Source organism: Maylandia zebra, linkage group LG13, assembly GCF_041146795.1.
Source record: "Maylandia zebra isolate NMK-2024a linkage group LG13, Mzebra_GT3a, whole genome shotgun sequence".
Lineage (NCBI taxonomy): Eukaryota > Metazoa > Chordata > Actinopteri > Cichliformes > Cichlidae > Maylandia > Maylandia zebra.
The window spans coordinates 16,368,176-16,392,998 of record NC_135179.1 but is presented as its reverse complement, the minus strand read 5'-3'; the positions used below and the strand labels follow the sequence as shown (position 1 = coordinate 16,392,998).

Here is a 24,823-nt window from a genome sequence, read left to right as displayed (position 1 = left end):
CACTCACTGTGAAACGCTCTTAAACATCAGGCAAGAAGTAAATGTTATTCTACTAGTTAAATTCGCTACGCACTTTTTAAAGCTCTACTTGGGATCTGAAAACAGAAAGTGCTGTCACAGTGTTTTGATAGACATGGCCAGTTTAACCCAAGGGTTTCGACAGCATAATGTGGGCTGCGCGGAAGTGGCGTGGCCTAACTGAGCCAAAATGTACCACATGCATTTTCCAAAAGCAGCCCAGCACGGTCCAAATGGCTCTACGTGGTTTGACGCCATTTCATTCCATGACCTCTAAGTCCTCAAAGAGAATTATCACATTATTGCATTCCAACACGCCCAATTTCCCCAAATACAGCTCAAGGCTTTTCCACTCTGACTCTGCTCACTGTTGAGGTTTTGGGAAAACACTAATCATCCCTACTGCTTTCTTTTTTTCTTTTTAATTGTTTACCTCAGGTATTTGTACAGTTTCTCTATCTAGTCTTAGTCATTTTGCTTCCATTTCATGCCCAACTGCTTATTATCCTTTAAAATCAGAAATGCATTTTAACGACCCAGTGACAATTAAACAAATGCCCAAATGTGAGTTTATTTCCTGTGTGTCAGACTGACTGTGCGTCTTCACAACAAACGTTTGGTTCTTTAACGCCTTTCTAAAAACTACACCATTTTTCCTTTGCTAATTCCGCACTTGCAAATCTCATTACAGGCTTTTGCATGTGTCTGCCTCTCTTTACGAAAAAATAGCTCTTTAATGTCTGGTTGTGATTTAGGAAAACACTGGGAATGTATGAAAAGTTATGGTGTTCATATTGTGCTAAAGACCATAACTGCTTTATCAGAAACATGTGGCAATCCTCTGTGCCAGGCCAAAATGGCATGACTGAAAAGGAGTTTAAATTGTGGTCATATTCCACTCTGATATGACTCAAGTGAGGTCTCGAAAGTTCACTGCTGTCTTTTTCAAAGCCAGCCCATTAACTATTCCAATACATACTGTACGTGATGCAGTGAGAACGAAAGGGGCTTTTCCTTAAATTTGTGCTGTCAAAAGCGGGCACGTATCACTGTAAATCTGCTGCAGTTGCTGCTGTTATTAAGGTTTCAGTTTACTCTTAACAATATGGAGAATAGTTGTCATATAGTTTCATATAAATAATAAATGAACACAGAGCCCCACCACCCTCCAAACCCCCCGAATCAGTTTCATAAATAAATGTCTTAAATCACAATCGTGGTCCTTCCCCCCCCCCACAGTACTTGCACTAATTGAGACTCGAATGGTAGTGTTAGTGACAGCAAGACATCTAATTACCATTCTTTGTAATGAATCTAATGGCAGACACTGTACCATGAGCCAGTGCTATGAGCAACACCCTGCTGTACCAGACATAAAAGAAAACACAAATATCTAATTACGCCATCATCTCTTCCCAATCTCCTGTTCTGTTGCAGACGTTTCACTAATTGGTGGCCCGCACTATCGGTCAACTTACAATCACTCTGATGATGCAGACAATTAAAGCCGGGAGGTACTCATGGCTCATCAAGTCTGCGGTAGTTGACACATCACGTCTCATCTAACTCAAAACAAATGTTATGGAAATGCTGCCGTGACATCCTCCACTCAGGATATGTCCAGGCAAAAATGCTCTTCATTAGCAGCCCAACACTGCTAATAGGGAAGTGTACATAGTACAAAAAGAGTACGATCAGGCGCACAAAATACTGTGCGAAATGTTCGGTAGACGTATTTTCATCAAAGCTGTAACCTTTTACTTTGCATAGGGAATAAATAATCATATACAGCAGGTTCAAAGACGCAAAGACACAAAAACACACACATCATGTCAGCCCGAATCAGTGATTATCTTTCCTTTCATCTAGGGCTGTGGCGACAAAAGCAAACATTTCTTTTTCACTGACAGGCTATGTAAATAAAATCTTAAAAGTGACTTTATCCTGCCAAAAAGCATTGTAGAGGTCCCCATTTTCTTTTTATATAAAGTGGATGAGCAGTGTTTTCATTCCACTCTTCTCTATCTACCAAACATGGCAGACGGAGGTTAAATTATTTTAGTGTTTTGCTATCTCACTTGCCACTTGCATGAAGAATCAAGAACAAAGAGTAGCATGATCTGACACTAAAAGAGTACACTATCTTAGCTCATTGTCTGAATCAATAAATATTTTGTTTTTCTCGTGCACTTTTAAACCCGACATTAACTCACATGCTTCTGATTTATCACCGAATGCCTTCTCTGGATCCATTTTTACCTCCCAGGCTGACTGTCGGAGCCCCAGAGCATTGAAATGACAAAGCTAAGCTGATCCCAACAGTAAATATTTCATGATCTTACAGTTACAGGAAATCAAATGTGGAAAAAAGATGATCATTTATAGTGCATTACAAAATGAGCAAGACGAGGGGATTGAAGTAAAAGGGGCAAACCTTTTTATACTGTATTTATTCATTGGGGTCCCAAACAAGACAAGGATGAATGAATGCACTGACTTGAGATAATTAAGTGATTGCGAGCAGCATGTACATGAGCTGTCACTCCAATCTCCAGCCACGTCACACTTGGAAACACAAGTGTGGCCGGACAGCCGCCCGTCGTCTTTGATCTGGGCTCATGCATACGAAATCAGGTCAGGCCATAATCACACACACTCACATGCAACACGCATGCACACTCTAGGCCTTGGGAGACACCGACTGTTTTCAAAGGGCCACAGTTCTAGGACCTCTGTAAAGGATGAGTGACAGTCAAGCACGCAAAGGAAGAAAAGAAGGATAAAGGAAGAGAATAGGAAAGGGAACAAAGTGACAAACTCATTCAGTTCTTTAGAGGTTCTGCTACTTAAAACAGTGTAAGAAAACTAAACTAAAAGACATAACTTACAGCTTCCGGCTTAGGCTTGACCACTTTCATGAATGCGCCCCTTTCCTGTGCCTCCATCCCTTCTCTTTTGGTTACTTTCCTGGTGTCCAGAAACTTCAGTTGTGGCAACTTGTACAGAACAAAGTACCTATAATGAGACAGGAAAAACTGAGCATTAACATACTGTTGCCATAAAAGGCCTCCTTGTAGGTCTATTCTTGACAAAGAGACAGACTATCTGAGGAAGTGTGTAAACCGTGATACACTAATCAAACTGACACAAATTCTAATATGTAAATGCAGGCATCAACAAAAGTTGAAAAGAAGCCATGTTTACTCAGATTTAATAGTGATGCAGATTTAATGGTGATATTTTCTTGTATGTAATAACCTTCAAAGCTGATAAGAAAAAGTATGACATATAAATAGCATGAAAGAAGATACAACCCGTCTGCTGGAGCTGTCATTCTGCAAGCATCACAGATATCTCTCTAAGCTTTCAGACACACTGTCTTTCATTGGGAGGGAGAGAAACGTCAAAAGATAATGGTTGGAATACACAGATGACAACAGATCCTTTCACTGGCAGGCAGGAATAGAGGAACCGGTATGTCAGGGGTAAGCTGGTAGCTAAAAAGGACACGCATACAGCACCTAAGTGGAGGGTGAGAAAGGACGGGGGATATGTCCAAAGACAAGACCTGTGTGCAGAGAGCCGTGACAAATTGATGATGGTGATGGCGATGAAGGGAGATGGCAAAGCCTGTGTAAAGTTTTCAACACCTGAGGATAATAAGGAGGGGGATTACATTTAGACTGACACGGAATATAAAATATGTTTGTGCAAAATTAAGGAAAAAAATAATTTAAAAGTCTGAAAAAACAAAGCAAACAGACAAACGTTTAAATCATCATCAATAGAAAGACCGCATTTCTAAATGTATGATCACTTTTCAGCTTTCCTGTGACATGATCAAATATACGCTTCTACACAAGGTTTGCAAAAGCAAACAAACAAACAAAAACACCTATATTGACTTACTAGACTTACTAATTGATCATCAAACTAATTGTCATCTGTAAGTCAAAATTTTAGGTTAGCATGTCAAAATCTTGACTTTCATAACTTGAAATTGAGAAATTTCTAATTTTTGAATAACTTATTCAAATAAATTTGAATTTCAACATACTCTAAGATAAGTCAAAAATGTAAAATGCTCAACTTGAAACTTTGAAAACTCAAATTTTTAACTTAGCTCTGCCTGTTATTCTTAAGTGGCAGCGTGAGCTTGGGTTTTTTAAATATACAAATCACGTCCTGTGCAGTCTTTGGATCCTCTAGCACACACACAACTTCACACAGCGTTGTTGCAAATAGCTAAAAAAGTTGGTGCTCACAACACTAACTGTCAACCTAAATTTTAACCTGAACAGTGTGCACATTACTGTCAGCCATTAAACTATAAGCATTTACCCATAACTGCGCAGACGACTGATGTTATCATGAAATGCTATCATTGCTATATTGCTAATGGTAGCATTAAAAAAGTAGCTAGCAGCTATCGCTAATAATAAAACAATAAAGTGAATCTGGGAGCCTGGCAGCAAACTTTGTCATGCTCTGGAAAGTATTGTTTTCTTAGGATGAACCAATCATTTATGTCTAGACAGAAAGAATATTTTACAATGCTATTTGACACCAAAACAGTGTCAAGTCACCAGAAGCAAGCACTAACTTGCTGTATGTTGTATTGACAAGTACAAAACTGTAGTATAGTGACAACCCTAAATGACACTACGCACCTGCTGATAAACCATTGGTAAGACCAGGTAAAAAGGACTTAAAAAACATTAAATTAAAAATGTATTCGATTTTTTAATAGTGTGCCAGACTAGAACAATGAGTAAATAACAATGGCAGTTCTCGTGGTATTGGAGACAATAGAAAGCGTGCCTTTAGAGGGGAGAGTGTTTTCAACAGCTGGTCTAACTCTTCTGTGCATGATATTTTTGACGTCCAAAAAGTTTGCTTCTCTCTTCTGCCATCAATTTAAACCGATTTGAAATATATTGATGACAGATACCCAAGATTCAAAAGGGATTCTTGGACTTGGATTTTTTCTTTTTTCCTAAAATAAAGTAAGCACGTTGTCTAGGATTATTATAGCTGAGAATAAATCAAATAATATTTCTAGAAATGAGGCCTAGCTACTAAAAAAGAGCGCCTTTGCTGGTGAGAGCTCCACCACTCAAATCCAAGAGGCCCCTTCCCAATCCAGTGTCTCCCTCCATGTAGAAAGACTTTGTTCAGGGCATTTTCATGATGAAATGTGAAGATGCCCTTGGGAGACATGTAGAGAGGTTATTCTCCATAGGTAACCTACCATCACAGGGTCAAAGCAGATGACAAGGCTCTGTCAGCCAGTGGGGATATTAATGATTCAACTCAACCACAGAGGGAGGATAAGAAAGCGAGAGAGACAGAGGGGGTAGAGTGGAGGGTTGGGATATGTTGACTAGTGAAAGAGAAAAAGAGTAGCTACTGTATACTTTGACAATACCAAAATATGGCTTCTGACACCCTTTGAAGTATATCTGGTTCTAACAGCGAGACTAACATTTAGAACAGTGCAATTAGCTTTTTACTAAGGGGGCGTGGGGCGCAATAACACACATGTAATAAAAGTCAAATAATTAAAACATTTAATGTTAATTTCATTTCATTTACAATGGCAGCATTACTTGGTGCATTAAATTCAAGGGGAAGTCTCTTAGAGAATTCCTTAAATTCTAATGATTGTCTGAAATTCGTAAAACCAAAGTTATCCTTCATTTACTTGTTGCAAACTTTATTCTCCAGATTGAATAAAGTTTAGAAGAAGTTAAACTCCAGCTAAACAAAAACAAACATTTTATACCCGTTTGTTTCACTGTGTTTATTGGCACATCAGGAAAGTTCATTTTAATTGTTAGCTGAAATTATTTGAAAGAATATTAACACAATCATTACACTCAGTAATGTCTTGGGTGAAGGAAAAGAAATCATTAGCATCTCTTTGATCAGCCACAGCGGAGAAATTGGAAAAATTGATGACGTCTTATAATGTAAGGGATTACAAGTACATTAGAAATATTTTAAAGAGAATTATACTGCCAGAACATTTTAAACCAAAGTTACTCTGAGGAGTCCTGTGCTGAATAGCCATTTCCCCACTATTTACGTATAATATTAGAGAACTGAACTCTTGTTATTGTAGTACTACGAACGGCCGCTGAGCATTTGTACAGTCACCTAATAAAAGAACGCTATCTAAACTCCCGTGCAGACTACACAATGCTGTGCGAATAGTGTATTTCTATGTCACTGCACTAATTGGGGCACCGATGCAGCACACCAGGGTATTTCACTTGAGAGACCAAAAGCTCCTGAGGCATTGGGCTGGGTATTTATTGCCCAAGGCCAGTGCTGTCACGACCTGCATACAGCCTAACCTTGTCAGACATGAAATCTGCATCACGCTCAAATTGATGTTTTACTATGTGACACATTATGAATATTACATTACAGGACCATAGACGTTGTCAGTCAAAACAGAACAGCTTTCCTTACCAGTAAGATAAGGATGCGAGAAGAAGGGGGAAAAGGGGGGAGGAGGGGAGGGAAAGTGAGAGCGATGGGTGGTGGCGGTGGTGGGGGGGGGGGGGGGAGAAAGGGAGACAAAAAGAGAGAAGAAAGATTATTCAAGAAAGGCATGGGTGGTAAATGATTAATAGGCAACACAGAGTCAGAAACAAGCACTTAGGGCTAAAACAGACAAAAGAGAGTATGCTTTTCGCCTTTTATCGCATTTCATGTAAAGGACCCTGACAAATGGTGGTCATATTGCATGGCTTGAGGCCTGGCTTGATGTTTAATGCATCATCTGCTCTGGTAAGGCAGGGTAGTAAACACTCATTTGTGGTGGTGACTAGTCACACATGAAATCCATTTTGCAAACTGGAGTGTAGAGGGGCCAGTTGACAAAGCTTTTAGAGTGATGTGGTTGAATCCGCAGTCTGCTTATGAACTGCAGGAGCTGTTTGTTTAAAAAAAGGAACATCTCCAAAGACATTATTAATAAAAACCTATCATTCTGAACAGTTGAGTATCTAAAAATCTAAACACATAATGATCTTCCTCATACAAGATCGATACGTAACATCAACAGACCTGTATCGCTGGTAGTCGTCCTCGTCCTTATCCGGGCTGACCAGCTGGTTAGGACAGGCCTCATTTCCCAGCAGGCTTAGGTACTCGAGTGATGGGGTCACATCAGCCAAGTGTTCCAGCAAGGCCTCGATATCAGTCAGGTGTCAAAGGGCGGATGTCAAGGACCTCGTGCTGTTAATTACATTAGCATTTACTACCCGCACAGCCCCTCCCAGGCCTGGCTCCACAAAAACACATCACTGTCAAATTTACTGAGGTGCTCAAAGAGGCTAGTCAGTGGCTTTGTGAGACTGGGCAGACAGAGGGGCAATTTAAGGTGCAGGCTTTGGCATATAGTAGTGACACAATTTGGCTCCTGCTCTCTCTCTTTCTCTTGAACGCTCTCATTTCCTAGGTGGCTGGGTGCAGAACAGTGACAAAATGATGGATGCCCTGTGGTTTCAACAGTCCGTGCTTCTCAGAGCTGTGCCGTGGAAAACTTTTGCGAAACGTGGAAAAAACAAACAGCCCCTAAGCAGGCACATTCATCACTAATACATTCACTTGGAAAATTGAGCCCCAAAGTGTCAAAATACAACTGCACTAATGCAGTGCTCGAGCTTTAAAATGGCACCATGCCACGACAGGATGTACATAATTGGCCTATTAGCATGTGCCGACCACTTCACAACCAAACTCAGCGCACAGTCCCAGATGCACACTTCAAGGAGTCCCAGTTTTAATGTTGACTCTGGAAGTGTGTGTGTGTATGTGCGAGAGAAAGAGTAAGCATCGTTACCCAGTAGGATTTGCGTAACCAGAGAAAAACAGGACACATTGCTAAAGCTGTTCTGAAGCTTGGAGGGGAAGTTCACACTTCTCTGACTGATCATAAACAGCTTCGCAGTGTGTCTTAAATTTAGGTTGGCTGTGCAGAGCTCTGGTTTTTAACATGTTTACGTTGGGTGGCAAGTAGAACGCAAGATGATTCGAATAAATGAGGCCAAAATGTGATCATTAAGTGACAAATAATACCTGGACAATTCTATAGCAGTGAGGAAAACGGTGCAATACAATATTAAAGCTGATGCAAATACATTAGTGCAAATTAAAGCGAAAGAAAAAAGAAACAAATCAACCAACTATATTTCGCAAATATAATGTCTCGCTCATTGGATCTGGTTTTAATTTGCTACTTTTTTATTCTTTTTGAAAATAGAAAAAAAAAGATATGTTGACAGTTAAAACTGATTCCACTAGAGGTCCCTGTGGTTCAAAAACTAGTCCAGTGTAAAGCTCTGCGACAGCCAACTTCTTGTACACTCTTTTGCAACACCCAGTGCTTCCTGCAGAGCCGTGGCATAACAAAGTGGCTTTTTGAGACAATACAGGAAGGCAGTGACACAACAATTAATATGAAATCAACTGCTGATGCCGACACCGAGGCCTGTAAATAATGTCTGCGTTGGAAAATGCAAATCAGAGGCTGAGCAACGGCCTTGAAAGGATATGTGGTTCTTGTTGAGCGTCAGGGTGTGGAGGTTGGGTAACCTGGGCAACTGGAGGTCATTTCCAAGCAGATTGTTGTCGACGATCAGCTCTTCCAGCTCAGTGAACATTTTGAGGCCTGCCAGTGACCTGCAATGATAAGGAAGCAGGAAAACTGTTATGGCTTTAAATCTGGTAAGCTGTTATTGAGAAGAAATAAATATTTCAGCTCTCTTTCATGCACCAAGAGAGTATGGGTCTGGGCCTGTCAAGGAAGTGAATGACAAGAATTAGTGGTGCTGAGCTCCCCTGGCATGGTGAGGCATCCTTCAGCGGCTGGCAGGATGAGGGATGGGGGTCACTTGTGAGTAGCCAGGATTCAAAACAAAAGGCTTCAGAAATGCAGCGGGCAGGATGAATTTGTCAATGTCTTGTGCCTTGAGGCACCCAGTTTCGCCTGACCCTAACCCTCCATTCCCAAGACAAATCACTCTGTCACAGTTCACCTTCACTCCCCAGACACAAATTTAACTTGTCATCCATCATTTTCACAGAGGAACTGGAATACACTTGCAATCACAGATGGAATGGAAGGGAAACTTTTTTTTTTTGCAACTGTGCCATGATAGGGGTTAGTGTCGGGATTTTAACATCAAAGGACTATTTTCTTTTCCTCCTAAAGGAATCATTTTGCCTTTCCGTTTCTTTCTATGACGCAGTGCAAAGGAAGGTGAAGGGTCATCTCAACTCCTTTTCCTCTCTGTCCCTCTCGCACACATTCACACAGGCATAAAAATGACGTAGGGCCGGTGTCAGGGCGCTGCAAAGTTCAAGCCATAGAAGCTGCACAAAGGTAATGCGTGTGCTGTCTAATCCCTCGCACTATTAGCCCTGCATGTTTAAGTGTCCTGAGTGGCTTTATTGATATCTAAATCTGACAAAACACAGACAGGGTAACTCTCAACATCTCTTATTCACCGCTCATATTTTCATTAAATGTGGAATTTCTGAATATTAAGTACATTTGACTGCACTAATCATTCTTTCCAAGCTCTACACTAAACAGATAAAATGTTTTCTGGTAAAAGTAAAAGCAGATGGATTTGAAAATGCAGTTATATAAATATAAATCCAAGTGAGCCATGTCACATCTCTACATGACAAACTCAAGGTTCACCGATGTCTAAATAACTGCAGCATGAACTATTGCTCCTCTCTGTATCTGCCTAGTGTCATGAGCTGCCTAGCGCACACAACTCTTGTGACAACATGCATATGGAAAGCATGAAGCAGTGTGCAATATGGAAACAATGTATAATGTACAGAATAGATTATGGAAAAAGATAATGAAAAGGCAAGATTAAGACTTTGGGAAAAACGGAGGACAGGCTGTAGTATAAATCTAAGATCCTATCAAGATTTTAACTTTTACAACTAATTGGTAACTCAGTTCCCATATGTGCACTTTAATTACACGCTTTTAATTAGCCTGTTCAGTTTCTCATTCACTTTTCCCCACCCACCACCCGAGGTCCACTGAGGCATAGTCCATGATCCAAGAAGTACTGTAGACGCTGGCAGCAGACATACTCCCAGCAGCTTTGATGTACAAAGCAAAAATGTTGCAACTACCTTCATGAGTGGAAAACAATAAATCAGCAAATTCATTGTTGACTTGCGAGTGAGGCAGACTCGTTTTAAAGACATCAACATTTTGCACACACACACACACACACACACACACTCGACACCCACAACAACTGACAGCACCTAGCCAGCGTGCTGGGAAAGCCGCTAGCTGACAACGTCTTATCAGGTCTGATTAATGCGCTGGCAAGATGGATGAACGGTGAGATGTGCCAGTTTTATGACATTTTCTGTTTGCTTGTATTTTTTTCCCCCCACAATGATACTTTTCATTTATAAAGGCATAAAAAAGCTACAGTATAGTTAGCTCAACAGAGAATACAAGTAAACACTTCCAATGTAGTGACAATAAGTCAACTTTCCTGTTCCTTTTGAGTACATTCTGTGTCATCTGCTGTGCTGGGATTTGTCCATATGCCAGTGCTGCTTATGCAAATCCACAAGTAGTAGTAACATGTAAACTGTAGGCTACTTGTGGCTAGGCTACTGGCTCTAAAGCCAAAAAATGGGAATGCAATTAATACATTTTTTTGCACTTTTATTGTGTTTGTCCTGATAGGATTTCAGTACAAAATGCAATTAAATGCTGCATATAATCTTTGTTTAAGTATAGGTATACCACACTGGATAACCATTATTTAATTCACTGTGAACAAAGCTTGCTAACAAACTACTGAAACCTGCATGCGTGTGTGTGTGTGTGTGTGTGTGTATGATGGGCTGCAGTCCTGTGGGTTATGTTATTAGCTGCTCGGTTAAAGAGAGCCGCATGGCTCAGGAGGGAGCCTTATTAATTGTTGTTTTCATGTCACCACTACTGCGTGCACTGGCTGATTTAATCAGTTAAATTCACAGCCAGGGGAGAGCCACAGAGTCCCATCCAGCATTAGCTACAGTGCAAGGGATTGAACTTCTAATACTCTCCAGCTTTCTTTGCTCCCTCTGCAAACTTCCATAACTGGTTTCATTACTTTTTATAAGCATTCTTGTTTTAATGTGTGGCTCTGAAAACAAAGTTTAGGCACTGCAGTAAAAGTACTTTACCCCCTTAAGAAAAGGGGTAGGGTTTGCTATTAAAAAGACTAATGAGACTAACCCAGAGATGTGATAAATGGCAGGCACAGGCAAAACGCTAAATTTCTACAGTGAAATATACACACACACACACACACACACACACACACACACACACACACACACACACACACACACACACACACACACACACACACACACACACCAAACATTTTGCTTTAAATGTGTCATACACCTGCTAGTATGACAGATCCCATTATTTTAATAGTATAATTAATTATCAAAAAGGTAAGTGTAATGTTTTTTTTAAGAATAAACATAATAATTAAATAGAATAAAGAATTTTATGGAAGTGAATTACTCCCAAAAATAATTTACCATTTTAACATTACAAATTTAGAAAAGCTACAAACCCCCCCCCCCAAAAAAAATAAAACAACAACAACCAAAAAACCTATTACCTAGAAAAAGAGAGTGAGCGAGCGAGCGAGAGAAAGGCGGTAGCTTTAACGAGGTGAGGCGATGAATCCTCTCCTTGTTAAGATAATTATGATCAGCCTCATTGTCAGAGCTAATACTTCACACAGGCTGTCTGTACGCTTTGACTACCACTTAGCCTGTGTAAGCCCACCATCATACATCACACAGCCCTGTGTGCATAAGTGTGTGCTCTCGAGCTTACACAAGTAGCGCATGTATGTGCTGAAACCTCCATTATCCGCAAAGATCCAGCCTATTGAACACAGAGGGGAGACACAGCAATATTTAGCTGGAGCAGAGGAAGCTCGGCACAGGGAGCACAGACAAGGACACTGGAGAGGAGACACTGACCCAGAGAGCAGCTTTGCCAGATCAATACACTAATACTGATGCAGACATAGTGATTGATAAACCACTGCTGACAACAGAGGGAAGAAAACTCTCGACCATTATTGGCTGAAATGTCAGTCACTTCTGCCAATGGTGTGCACTAGTGTCATGTTGGATATCCTCAGGCAGCACATGAAAAATGAAGAACAGCAGCCCGGGCTCTTTTACATGTGTTCCACAGTCTCCCTCCTTGTGTCGGCTGAAGACGATAGGTCAAACACGGAGTTTGTCTAAGCCATTACAGAGCTATAAAGTAAAACAACCTCAAAGCCTCCTTTATTACTGAAATGGTGATAGAGATCAGAGGTCGCATCCTTGCAGCTAGCAGTGTGGTACTTAAAAGTTCCAGAGTCTAATGTATATTAAAACACATGCGCACACAAGTCCCTTGAAAAGCTTGAGAGCCCTCACAGCTGCGGTCCACAGCTCAGGAGCCAAAGTCCCCTCAAAGGTTGCATCAGTGCGAGAAAAAAAGCAATGCACACCTATTTTAAATGGAGGGCAAGAGCTGCAGAGTGACGGGCATACTGACATACTGTTCAGAGGGCAACAGATAAATGTTTGATGAATTGACCAATACTGTGGCCATGATGGCCCTCATATGTGCATAATGGACTATTCAGAGCACACTTCAGATTGCCTGCCAGGATAAGGTACTGTAATGAATGGTAAAAGGAACTGGACCTGAAAAAGCCGGCATGTGGACTGGCTTTAATAAACTTAATAAGAAAAGGTGAATGGAGGAGGGTTGGCTAGAGATGAAGGAAGAAGGCCGTAAAGCCATTCAGCCTTAAATAGTCAAAAAATATCCTGATGGTTCTTTCAACTCTGTATACTGCAATATATCTGTCAGTCTTTATGTGCAATTTAAAAATATCCATATTCCTAAACAATCCCATTTTCCCACATCTCCCACTTTGATTGTGTTATCTAACACTTTGCATTACAAATCCACTTATTTCAAGAGAGACGTTGAAATTTCATTAGATAACTGCACCTCCTTGATAACTGACATTAAAGAAATTTATTTCAATGAAAAAATGAGAAGGAATAGATTTGCTTTAACGAGTTTTAGAGACATTTGAGATTTATATTGATACAAAAGTCTAAAGCTTATATGACACCAGATGAGCTAATATTAGTATATGTGTAAAAAGTGTAAAAGGTGCGGCTTGAAAATACAGACAGTAGGGAAAGAAATATGTAACCTATTAATACAACAAGTCTCCATTAGTTCAGCATTGCTGTATTTCGTTACTTCAGCCCGCAATGGAAACACGAGTAAATAGCCTAAAATACCAAAAATAAGGCATCAAAACAGTGCTGGGATTAGCTCATGATAAATAAGATGACATTAACTGTAAAGCAAATTAATGCCCTGCAACCCCTCGAGCCCCCCTACCACCTCCACACTACGCTGATCAGGTCTCTTTCAGCGCTCTCCCCTCCAGCTACAGTTTATGGTCTATACGTGGCTCTGCACACGCACCTCTGATGGGGATGGTGAATTAGGCTGTCATTATCTGTCTCTATCTCCCCCCCAAAGCTCTCGCTAACCCCTGTCTTGCTCACATGCAGACAGTCACTGCTCAGTGTGGCACTCCTCTCTCTCTGTATTGCAAGGCCTCAGGTGGCAGTCATTTAAAGATCGCACATTCAGGACACACGTAGCCTTCCTTTGAATGCATGTCAATTCACACATGGAAAGGGGATTACAAGTCTCCTCCCAGGCAGCTGCAAATTACTATTAATGGCAATGCAAATCATTAGAGTACATTTGGCGCCGCCAGCAAATCTCTTCTTTATGTGGGCTCACTCTTAATCTGTTTTGAATATTGCACTATGCTTGCTCCCGCGTGCGAAAGCATCGGGAGCTACAAAGCTGTCAATTGATAGTGGCATGATAGAGTGAACTTTACCGAGGGTTACATCATTTGCTAAAACAAACAGATATTTTTAGAGAGCGGAAACCTGTGAAACATAATTATCAAAGTTCTTTTTTGATAGAGATGTTAAATATCAACCCTCGTTACTTCGCTTTACATGAGATTATTAAGTGAGAAGTGCAGATACAGTTGTTGTAAATGTCTACATCACGGCGCATTTGTCTGAAATTTTAAAGCTGCTAATACCACCGTGGCTCCAACAGTGTCTGAGTTATAGACTACCCCTGTGGATATTCCCGCTGAGCGTGTGAGGTTAATATTCTGTCTCAATGTCATTAGGGCTGGCAGAGGGGCTGAGAGCACTGTGAATCAGACAGGGAGTGATCCTGTCAGTTCGCACACACCTTCTCACGCACGCACACATGCAAAGACCCAGGGCCTACAAAATCAAAACCGCTGTACTGTGGTCAGCATCACCTGGCCTTACCGACTCCCCTTGCTGAATAATGACCCTGGACCAGCCCTTTTCCGAGGGATAAGAGCTTGACAGACATTCCTGTCTGGCCCAACCTCATAAGCCTCGCTTGACCCCAGTTTGGCACGGGATGAAGTCTAAGCTCTAACAACGACCTAATAGAGAGGTAGAAGAGAGTCGCCCATTTGAAATTGAGAGCTGACACAAAGACAGGTGTTCCCTCGTGTGCAGCAACAAATTGTACACCGTGAATTGCGTCATAAGCGCAAAATACATCATCAGAGCCCACGCTGCACCTCCCTCCTCGCAGTACCTGGACTGTGCTCACAATACGGCCCATGCATCTTGTGAATGTTTGTATTAAAAGATTAGTTGTCTATCCACATGACAAATACCCTCCCTTCTCAGTGAACGGGAACTGGAAATCAATTCACTGATGGCATCGCAGTCAGTGAGGACATCAATGCGGCACAAACAAGCACATGCAATCTCTCATGCATGCCGCATTTGGCTCACATATTGGTGTGTACATAAAACATTAAAAAAGCCTCCCACAATAATTATATTTCCCATAAGCATTGATTTTATTATTATTTTTATTAAATAAAATAATACACATCCATTTATTTTAAATATAAGGAATATTAACTGGAAATGAACTTGTAATAAAATAAGCTGTAAAAAAAAAAAAAAACATTAAATAATGGATGGTGCGATTTGTGAGGAAGAATCCCTCAGTGCTGTGTCTGCCTGTACACTCTGTCATTACAGTGTTCAGGCTCAGTGCTTGTCAACATTTCCCTGAGAGGGGGAGCCATCCCGCATTACGTTAGAGTGAGTTCAACTGTCAACTGCCAGCCATTTGTATGCCTCAGCATCCACCTAATAGCAAATAATCACTACCCCGCGCTCTCTTCATGGCAAATGATCGATGTTGTCTTGATGTCTGATGGATGACCCTGCCAGAGTGATGTCCAGGCATGCATTAAAAACCACCTCTATGAAAAGCCTGTCAGTCTGATAAAGGGGGTGCACGCAAAATCCCGTGCATGTGCGCAAACTGCCGCTCAGGAAACGCATGCACGCAGATAAAGGAGAAAATGAACAGAGTGAGGAGAAGTCGTGATTCAACTGAACAATAAAGCAAAACGAGAAAAAAGAAAAAAAAAAGAGGAAAGGCTAAAGATAATTTCTTCATATTAGCGGTGAATTTTATAATGTGACGGGGCCTGTGGTGTGATTGGTAGACAGCATTACCAGAGGTAGACTACTCAAGTACCACCTGGGATGCTTTTTCTCCTCTCACCCTCTCTCGAACACACAAACAGCTCCCTATTACCCCTCAGTGTTCAGATTAAAATGCACAGCACCACAATCTTTGATCTCCCACTTGCTGACACAAATCCTTTCAAGCCTCAACATTTTCCTGCAAAGGTAATTAGTGCTAATTAAAAAGTTTCGAAAGCAGTCTACGGCTGCTGTTGATGCTGCCGCTGCTGGTGCTCAGGCTTGCCCTCCGTCAGATTACCCATCTACCCCCTCCCTGGGTCTTGCGGATGTGTGTGTGTCAGCCGTGTTCCTGCCTCTTCTCTGTAAAGAATCCCACAAATAGACAACGCGATTCAGCCTAGAAGATTTGAAGTAGCAGGATGAAATCTGGAAGCCCAGTAAGGGGTCTAAAGTGGTGGTTCCCCCACCCTCCTCGTACAAAACTATGCTCTGCTGGAGAACATGTAATGACACATTAACAAATAGAAATCTAACAAATGGAACAGGTGTAGTCTTTAATTGGAATATCCTAGCTTGTGGGGCTAAAACATGGAGTAATTAACTTGATAAGGGATTCAATTTGTTGCAGAGAAACATATTATTCAGCATAGGCTGTGATTTGCATAATGATAACAAATACCAAAACCCCAAATTCTTACAGCTTCCTGAATAAACACGCTAGCGATTAAATAATTTTATGTTTGCTGGGATTCTGATAATTTGAGATAACGATTCAACTTGAGCAGTCCGACAGTGCTATCATTCACTCATTCGCCTGCCTGCCTTATTGCTTTCATCAAGCCATTATTATGATATAATTAGCTGCCTTTCTACCATATTATTAAGTGGCTCGCTGAATGTCAGGTACAGCAGCGTCGCAGAAATAACACACACACACACACACACACACACACACACACACAAAGCAATGTCGTTGCACAGTGTTTCAAAAAGATAATTACATAATCTCAGCATGGAGAGCAAGCAGAAAAGTGATAATTAGACAAGTATTCCTGCCAATTAAAGTATCAAGCCTTGTGTGTGTGTTTTTTCTTCTGTGTGATACAGAGCTTTCTGCAGCTCCATGCGACATGTGACAGGATTATAGTGTTATTGTAAAATTCATCATTATAAGTACGTGTTCTAAGTGCAGCTTGCGGCTCTGTTTACTAGAAGCTGTGAGGTTTTTAAAGACTTGAGTTGAGTAACAATAAAAGCCAGGAGTAGGTTTGGCTTCAAACCTATTAATAGGCTTCATGATTGACATGGATGTGTACTAACAAGAAAAAAATAAATAAATAAATAACAACAAAAGTTACTGATTTGACCTTTGGGATAGTTCTTTCTTTCGTCAATGTTGTGTGTGTGTGGTTTTTTTGTGTCTTGTCTTACACCACAAAAAGAGATAATAGAAGATGTCACCGCACAAGGCTGCCTGAAATGGAATGCCATCATTTTAATTTAAATGTTACATCCTCTGTGACATCGCTGTCGATGCATAATTGGCACCGAATCCCAGTTTGGATGTACATATTTATCATTCAGCGTGAGACATTCAAAGATACCGACAGATATGCTACTTTGATGGGATGACAGTCAGATGTGGGGGGGGGGAATGTAACGGCAAATCAACTGTCACGCTGTCATTTAATGTTTTTGTCATAACTTTGCACAAAAACACGCAAGATTAGAAATAACAAACGAGCTGTAGGCCGGAATCAGCCTTCTTGCTCCAGAATTGTGTAAAACGGGTCAATTTGATCCACGCACAAATAGCTCAAACAACACACACATTTTTTTTTTAAAACAACCAAAAACATAGTAAATGATGGGCACTTTTCTCCGAAAAGGTTGCGACAAACTTCACGCTGTGTACGTTTGATTATCTGTCAAAAACCAGAACTTTTTAAAGTTCACACACATTAAAAGATTTGCTTGCTGTATATACAGGAAACACTTGTAATCTCGCAAAAGCGAGCAGGTATTTAAAAACTAACAGCACAGAACTTTTGGCCTCCCCCTTTTGGCTCTGGGTGTAACTACACAGACACTGTCTCCGTACGGATTTTCCACCATATGCTCCATCTTACTCCTAACTGCCGTAGCCTGCTCCACAGATCTGCTCTTCACCTCTGGCAAACTAATCATTGTCAGCTGGCATAAACATTTTTACCAGTGTTGCCATAGGCACCAGATTTACTACTCTGGCATATTGCAAAACACAGAGATATTTATCTGAAGTTGATAAGCTTAATCGGTGTTGCGTGAACTTGTTTGGCAAAGGGCTTGTAGACTTTCATTTACATGTCAAAGTAACGCAAACCACCTCAAACACAAGATGTAGTGGTCCATGTGCACGCACTGGAAACAACTTCAGCAATGCAACTTTCTGAGGATGAAAAAACAGAGAAAAGAAATGAAAAATCTCTCGCTCTCTCCTTTCTCCACACCGTCTCCCCTCCTCACCTCGCCTCTCTCTGTGTCTTACCGCTGGCCCATTACCTTTACTGAGTGAGGCTCATTAAAGAAGGCAAGTTGAGTCAAATCTTTCTGTAATTCAGCAGAGGTGAATTGCTGTCAACATCATTAACCGTCATTTCTCCAACTCACTTCAGTACTTATGAAGTGTTCTTTATTGTGTAATGATCCAAATCTCTTCTCTAAATCACCCCTCTTCAAAGGCCCTGGAGGACATACCACCCATGCAGCCGGCTGACATGCTACAGGGCCAGATTAAACATGGCTCCATCAGTGTGTTCCGCTTTGTAGCTGAACACATCCAGCATTTCATCCTGCACTGCAGCGAGAAAGGTGCATTTCGCAAAAGGTAACGGCAAAAGAAGCATAAAGGTGATTTAGCTCTTATATGCAAAGAGCTTCTACTGACACTGCTTCGCTTTACTTGGATTTTCTGCACTACATGACCTAAATTCTGCCAATAACCTTCTTACCTCTCTTTCTGTTTTTCAATACTGTTTACAGATAGTTCAATGATCTCATAGGGCTATTGGCCAGACTGGCTCCATGGCTAATTACAGTGAGAGCTGCCCTGCTTGTCATGCTAGATGTCCTCTGAGTCCTGTCTTAAAAGAAGCTTCCTTTGTGCCTCCGCCATTGTGTGTCCCCCAGTGCTCAGTGTCATGCTATGCAATGTCTTCCAGGCCTTGTGTTGGGGAAAGCCTCTTTTGTGCAGCCACCATTGTGTGTCCTAGTGCTGAACCCCCTGCTAGGTAGGAACACAGACAAAGTGCAGCAGGGGAATGCTTCTCAGAGACCTAAGACCTACAGTAAATCTTCAAACAATTTAAACAAACAAAAACGGCCGCTGTGGTGTGGTGTGAGTAGACAAGGAAAAGCAGATGAATAAGCAACATCAATTACTGGGGCTTTGACCTGCAAGCCCCCACACCATGGCACACATTTCACACCAAATCGCCCCAGATTGAAGTTGACACTGCTGGAGTGGAAACACTGACCCCTCACAAAGCTAGTGCTTCAAACTTAAGAGCAGAGGAAGGCAGGGGGCATTGACAACCTATATATACCAAGGCCAACGTACGGGACAAGGGGGGGTATGAAGAAAAAATGCACACACGTACACATACACACACGCATAATAGGTCCTAGTTTGTTTTAAAGTGAGACAAAATGGCTCAATTTGTGCACTCAGGCCATGGAATTGGCCCAGCTGAGATACAAGAGGAACATGCGAGGGGACAACCGCATCAGGCCACTGATAAGGAGCCTATGAGAGGAACAAAGCCGGATGTCCAACAGGCTTACCAGTGAACCTGAGCAGGACTGGACCCTCTTTAAAGCTTGTTTTAGCCTTCCAGCTTTACCCCCGAAAAGTGCCGCTTCTCCTGAAGCCTTTTTACTCCAGCACATAAAGCTCGCCTCTACTTTGTAAGCCTGGACAAAAGGGAAAATAAACACATGGCTCACATTTGTTCAACACACAGTAAACTGTTGTCATGAAAAGTCCCACAAAGAGAGAGAGAGAAAAAAGAGAGATACCACTTTAAGTTTTACCTCTTACTTAAAAGAACCTATTTTCATTATTATTTCTGATTGATACAAGAAAAAAAGGTGTAACCAGAGGTGAGAAAGATCACACGGCTCCGTCACAGTTTGTCAATACGGCGTTAACTAATCTAATAACAAACGGCTCCGGAAAAACACGCAGAAAATGAGGAGCAGTCGTGCAGCCGAAGACCAGCACCACTGACACATTTGGGGGCATCAGGCACTAGATAGAGACAGTTCTAACAATCTCCCAATTAGCCAGAGGGGAAGCAGAAAATATGTCTCGGGTTCATGGAGCAAAGCGTGAAACTTAATAATATGACATGGCATATGAAAACACAGCATGTCTTTTTATAGCCACATGTGAAAATGAAGCAAAAATTAAGGAGGAAAAGGTGCGTGTCTTTTCACGAAAAAAGAGACGTTTCGTGGCGTTTCTGTTTTATAGTAGATCGTAGGAACAGCAACAGATGCAACAAATATTAAAAAAAGACAAGAAGAGAGACAGTGAAGCATTTATTATGAGGGTGAATGTTTAAACTAAATGAGCTTGAAACCAGTCAAGTGCTTGCAAAACTTTACCTTCACACATAACAGTATCTTTGAAAACATCTTCTTTTATTTGGTTCGTAAAACTATGAAAAGTATCTTCTCAGCCTGCAGTAAAGCACAACTAACAGCAACAGTAAGATAAAACAACATTACATTACATTACATTCCTACTCCAGATAATTTCCAGTTCAATAATATGAACATTATGGGAGTCATTAGCAAATTTAATGAAAACCTAAAACCAATTTTGCCTCCGTGCAACCATGACAAATTGACAGACAGATTAGGCAGTCTGTCAGACGGGCCGAAGCGTTGTTCGCTAAGAATATCAACTCCAGACATTATCGCAAACTATTTAACCCATCTAAAAGCTCTATCTGCTCCACTAATGTATAGGGCTTATGCGCGAGGGCCTATTTTAAACAATGGAGGCCCCTCACTACCACCCTACTCCAGATTCACAGACATTCAAACTGGATTATAATGGAGGCTATGCCAGTCAGTCAGTCAGCAGTCTTTGCAAATGGCAATCCACAGAAAGGTGGAGATGGGAATCATTTTATCTAGTTGACACACATTACAACAGAGAATTTCAAAAGAGTAAGATGGAAGCTCTCAGGTCAATTATGGTGTCAAGGCTGTCATCTCGCAATGAAATATATACCTTTGAAGAACACTTTACTCGAGGGATGGGGTAAAAAGGATGGGAAGATGTACTGTTTAACCCAGAGACCATATAAGAATATCAGAGATGATGGAGTAAAACGTGGCATGATAATGGACCATTTTCACTGAGCACACTTTGTCAAGGAGGACAGACTACACCCACTGTCTGAAGGGTGGCATCAAGGAATATTATTTTGGTGACTGCAGCTGATTAATGGCACGGGCTGAAACAAGGTGCTTGGTCATTAACAGTTATTACGATAATGGGCAGAGGTAATTTATGTGTTTTAACCAGAAACAATGAGGCTTTCTAAGATTTTAACTTTCCAACAAAGCCAGATCAAATTAATGGTCAATCTAAACCCTTTGAAAATAATAATAATTTTGAAAAAACATAAAACAACACCACTTTAAATAACAAATGTTTTAAATCTGCACATGGCAAACTTTGCTTCTCCAGTGCCTTTTTATTCTAGCCTCCAAATGTAAATGTCCTCACCCTCTGTTCAAAATATAAAATACTAACCTTCAGACAGTGAATGACAGAGGGAATTATGGGTAATTGTAGTGTCAAAAAGGGAGACAGCTGTATGATGAGATTCTGTGTCATTTAGACAATCAGAAACTTAAGAGGCAGTGTGACACATTTCTCCCCCTCCATTCGACAGGGCTCCTGACATGGCTGGTGATAATTTCCAGAAGAGAGAAAAAGAGACAGAAAAAAGTGAGCGGAGAGAGCACAAATGAAAATGGAAGTCACTGAGAGAAAGGTGTGATTTTTCCTCTTCCATATGCAGCGTGGGCCGAGTGATAGCCTGTGTGCTGCATTCATTGCTAGAATCAAGACGAAATATCCCCTTACATGTCAACCTGCCAGCTAGATAAGAGGTGTCTGAAACTCTGTATGAGATTAATACTTCCCAGCTAGAAATGACACAGGATGTGAGGAGGGTGGCGGGGGAGATTTTTGATCCCTGCGTGGTGAAGCCACTTCAACAACAGTACGAGATCTACCACCTGAAAAATACAAGCCTCCTGCTAAGGTCAGAAATGTACGTGGCCAAGTATTAATGGGAAAAAATATGCCTTAAAGTATATCTGAACCCACAAATGGAGCATAAGCATAGTTGTCAGTTTTTACACGTTCACTCGGGCCATAACGAAGAGGAGATAAATGAAAGGGATGCAGTGCCTGTCAACATAATGTATTCAATAAAAGCAACATTGTCTGCTTTGTCACATTTCAAAAGTGGTGATGTGTAATTACTGTTATTTGCAGAAATAGCCTTCATTACCATCAGTGAGGGCTCTTCCAATCTGGAAAGCTCAACATCCTTCTAATGAAAATATGCTAGAACACACAATATGGAACAAAAAAAAAAACTATGCAAGGTTAATACATCTCCATTATATACAGGAATAAATGTGATGATCTGGTCTGCTTATAGTCAATAAAGTATGCAACAGTAATGCTGTTGATAAGAAAAGAAGAATAATTCATTACAACACCCGTCTAAAACAATGTCAAAAAGATTAAACACTACCAATCTAAAGTCTGGGGACAATCTTAATCGTGTGTGCAACTAGAAGAAGTGAGTAAGATGATGAAATATTCATGTTTAAGATCATGCTAAACATTATATAAATACTAAAGTATATTGAGATTCAAATACGACTTAGCTCTTAACAACATTATCTAACACATTAACTCAATTAGACTAATATACTTAAGAATTATTTTTACTTGCTTAAGATTTCTGACCTGATTTAGCTCATCAATGTGTTACAGCGGTTACATAAGGCACCTTCGAGGTACAATAAAGGTGCAGCAATTATGGATTTGGCCTAATGGGGAATTAGGCCAAATATGGTACATGAAGCAGAAGCTTTGAATTCTGGGTACTTGTGCATCATTATTGTAAGTGTGCTACAAGCCCTGCGGTCAGGCACTGCCTAAAGGGCCCATTATCCCCGTCGTTTGCTGCATGTCAAAAGTGACATCACATCTGCTAGAGGAAGCTCGTATGGGTTCAGCTGGGTTGAAAACACAAGTGACTGTGTTGAATTTTACCGCCATTTCAATGACATATCAGTGCAGAAGCTCAGCGATTCCCAGGTTATTAAGAGGGAGATGCTCCAATGGCTAAAAAAGGGATTTTATTTAGTGATTTGATTTCTGTTTCAATTTCTTTTGCTCCTCTACAATCAGTGATGTGGAGGTTTTTGCTGAGTGACACCTAGCTTGTAGGAGAATACTGCAGTTGGTAAAAGCCCTCAGAGCTAGTATCAATGGTGAGGAGGTTGTGGTGACATCACTTTGTAAAAAGGATACCACTGATTGACATCACCAAATCGCTTCATTGTGAGGGTACCCTTTTATTGTTGAGCATCACTCTGCACACCTGACTGTCCCAACTATTACAAGCTAACATAATAATAATAGCTAGCTAGATGAACAGTAAGTACCAAAAGAAATCTTCATTGTGACATCTGATGCTCATTTAAGTCAAAAATAGTAAAAAACAAACAAACAATCAGACTCCAGTTAAACATCACAAAAACACCTCTACCTTTCATGCCTTTATTCAACACAGTAAATAATCCCTCACAGTGCAAACTGGAAACAGAAAGCAAACTCACTCAGAATAATCTCTCTTTGGTTTTGGGTATTCCAGCAGGAACAAACTTAATCTGCTTATGGCAAGAGCAAATGTGAACCATTACCCAATACAACACTGTTTCAATTCACCAATATTTTTGTCATATCTTAATTGACCTTTTAGTCTTTTTTAGTTGGATTAAAGCCAATGGACTCATTTGGCAGTGTTTTCCAGATGAAAGCATTTACTTGGTTGAGCTGCCCAAATCTAATAACAGCCCCCACATATATTTGGTGAGTTTTTCTGTCAGGCGGAAAAACTCTTTGGGGATGTACATTGATAAGAATTTAGCAATTCCAATTACATTATCAGTATCACTTATCAATCATCTTATCAGTTCTCATTGGGTTCTCATTGGCTCTACTTTGAGTCACCATCATCTCTAAGCAGCACATCAAAGACATAACATTTTTGAAAATTAATTGTATGCTGTGCTGTCAAATGTTTGTGTACGTTGTTGGTATTTCCCCTCTGACAGAAAAACATTATTAAATGTAATGCAGTACATTACTTAATTAATCCCTGGAGACAGTAATTCATTAGAATACTCATTACATTACTTTTGTTTTACTCTGTAAAATGACCTGAATTGGACTGTCATATAATAAAACCATTTAATAGTATAAACCTTAGGCTACAGTGCCACAGACCAACACAAATCCCTAACCCAATGAGCATACACATATGCTCTTTCTCTTAGTGTTTAGGTATGAACACAAAGCCGACAAAACAAAGCAAAGATGAAAACCAGCACAAGGTGACTTCAAAGCGATCGCCACAGGAGAAACATGAACAGGTAGAAATGAAGGCTACACCCTGACTGCTCATCACTGCCTCTGTTACCTGTTGAAGATCAGAGTCTGGCTGCTGGGCTGAGGTCGGCAGACACTCAGTTTTAACATCACTCTAGGTTCTTGGCTAGCTTAGTGTTAGCCTGCTTTCAGTGCAAATACTTGCAAAGAGTTGAAGTTGCGTTAGTAGCATAATGCAATTGTTTCTGTCCTGGATGCAATTTTGACTTTACCAGTGCATTTTTGAGTTTTTGTACAATAAAAAGAAAAAAAATCCACATCGATGCCGTAAATAGCGCCACTATATTCCTGATCCAGTGCACAAACTGAAATTAGCTGATTTTAGCACAAGTATAGGTGGAAACGATAAAGGGAATCAATAGG

General features: G+C 40.7%; 1 protein-coding gene across 1 annotated transcript in view; it reads right to left on the bottom strand.

Annotated features, from left to right (window-relative positions):
- lrmda (leucine rich melanocyte differentiation associated) overlaps positions 1-24,823 on the bottom strand; it is a 209,775-nt gene that overhangs the window by 66,710 nt on the left and 118,242 nt on the right. Inside the window, exons 3-5 of the mRNA XM_004551601.6 lie at positions 8,586-8,712; positions 7,096-7,235; positions 2,907-3,033 (exon numbers count right to left, since the gene is read on the bottom strand). Of these exons, the coding sequence (XP_004551658.1) occupies positions 2,907-3,033; positions 7,096-7,235; positions 8,586-8,712 (394 nt within the window). The remainder of the gene's footprint in view (positions 1-2,906; positions 3,034-7,095; positions 7,236-8,585; positions 8,713-24,823) is intronic.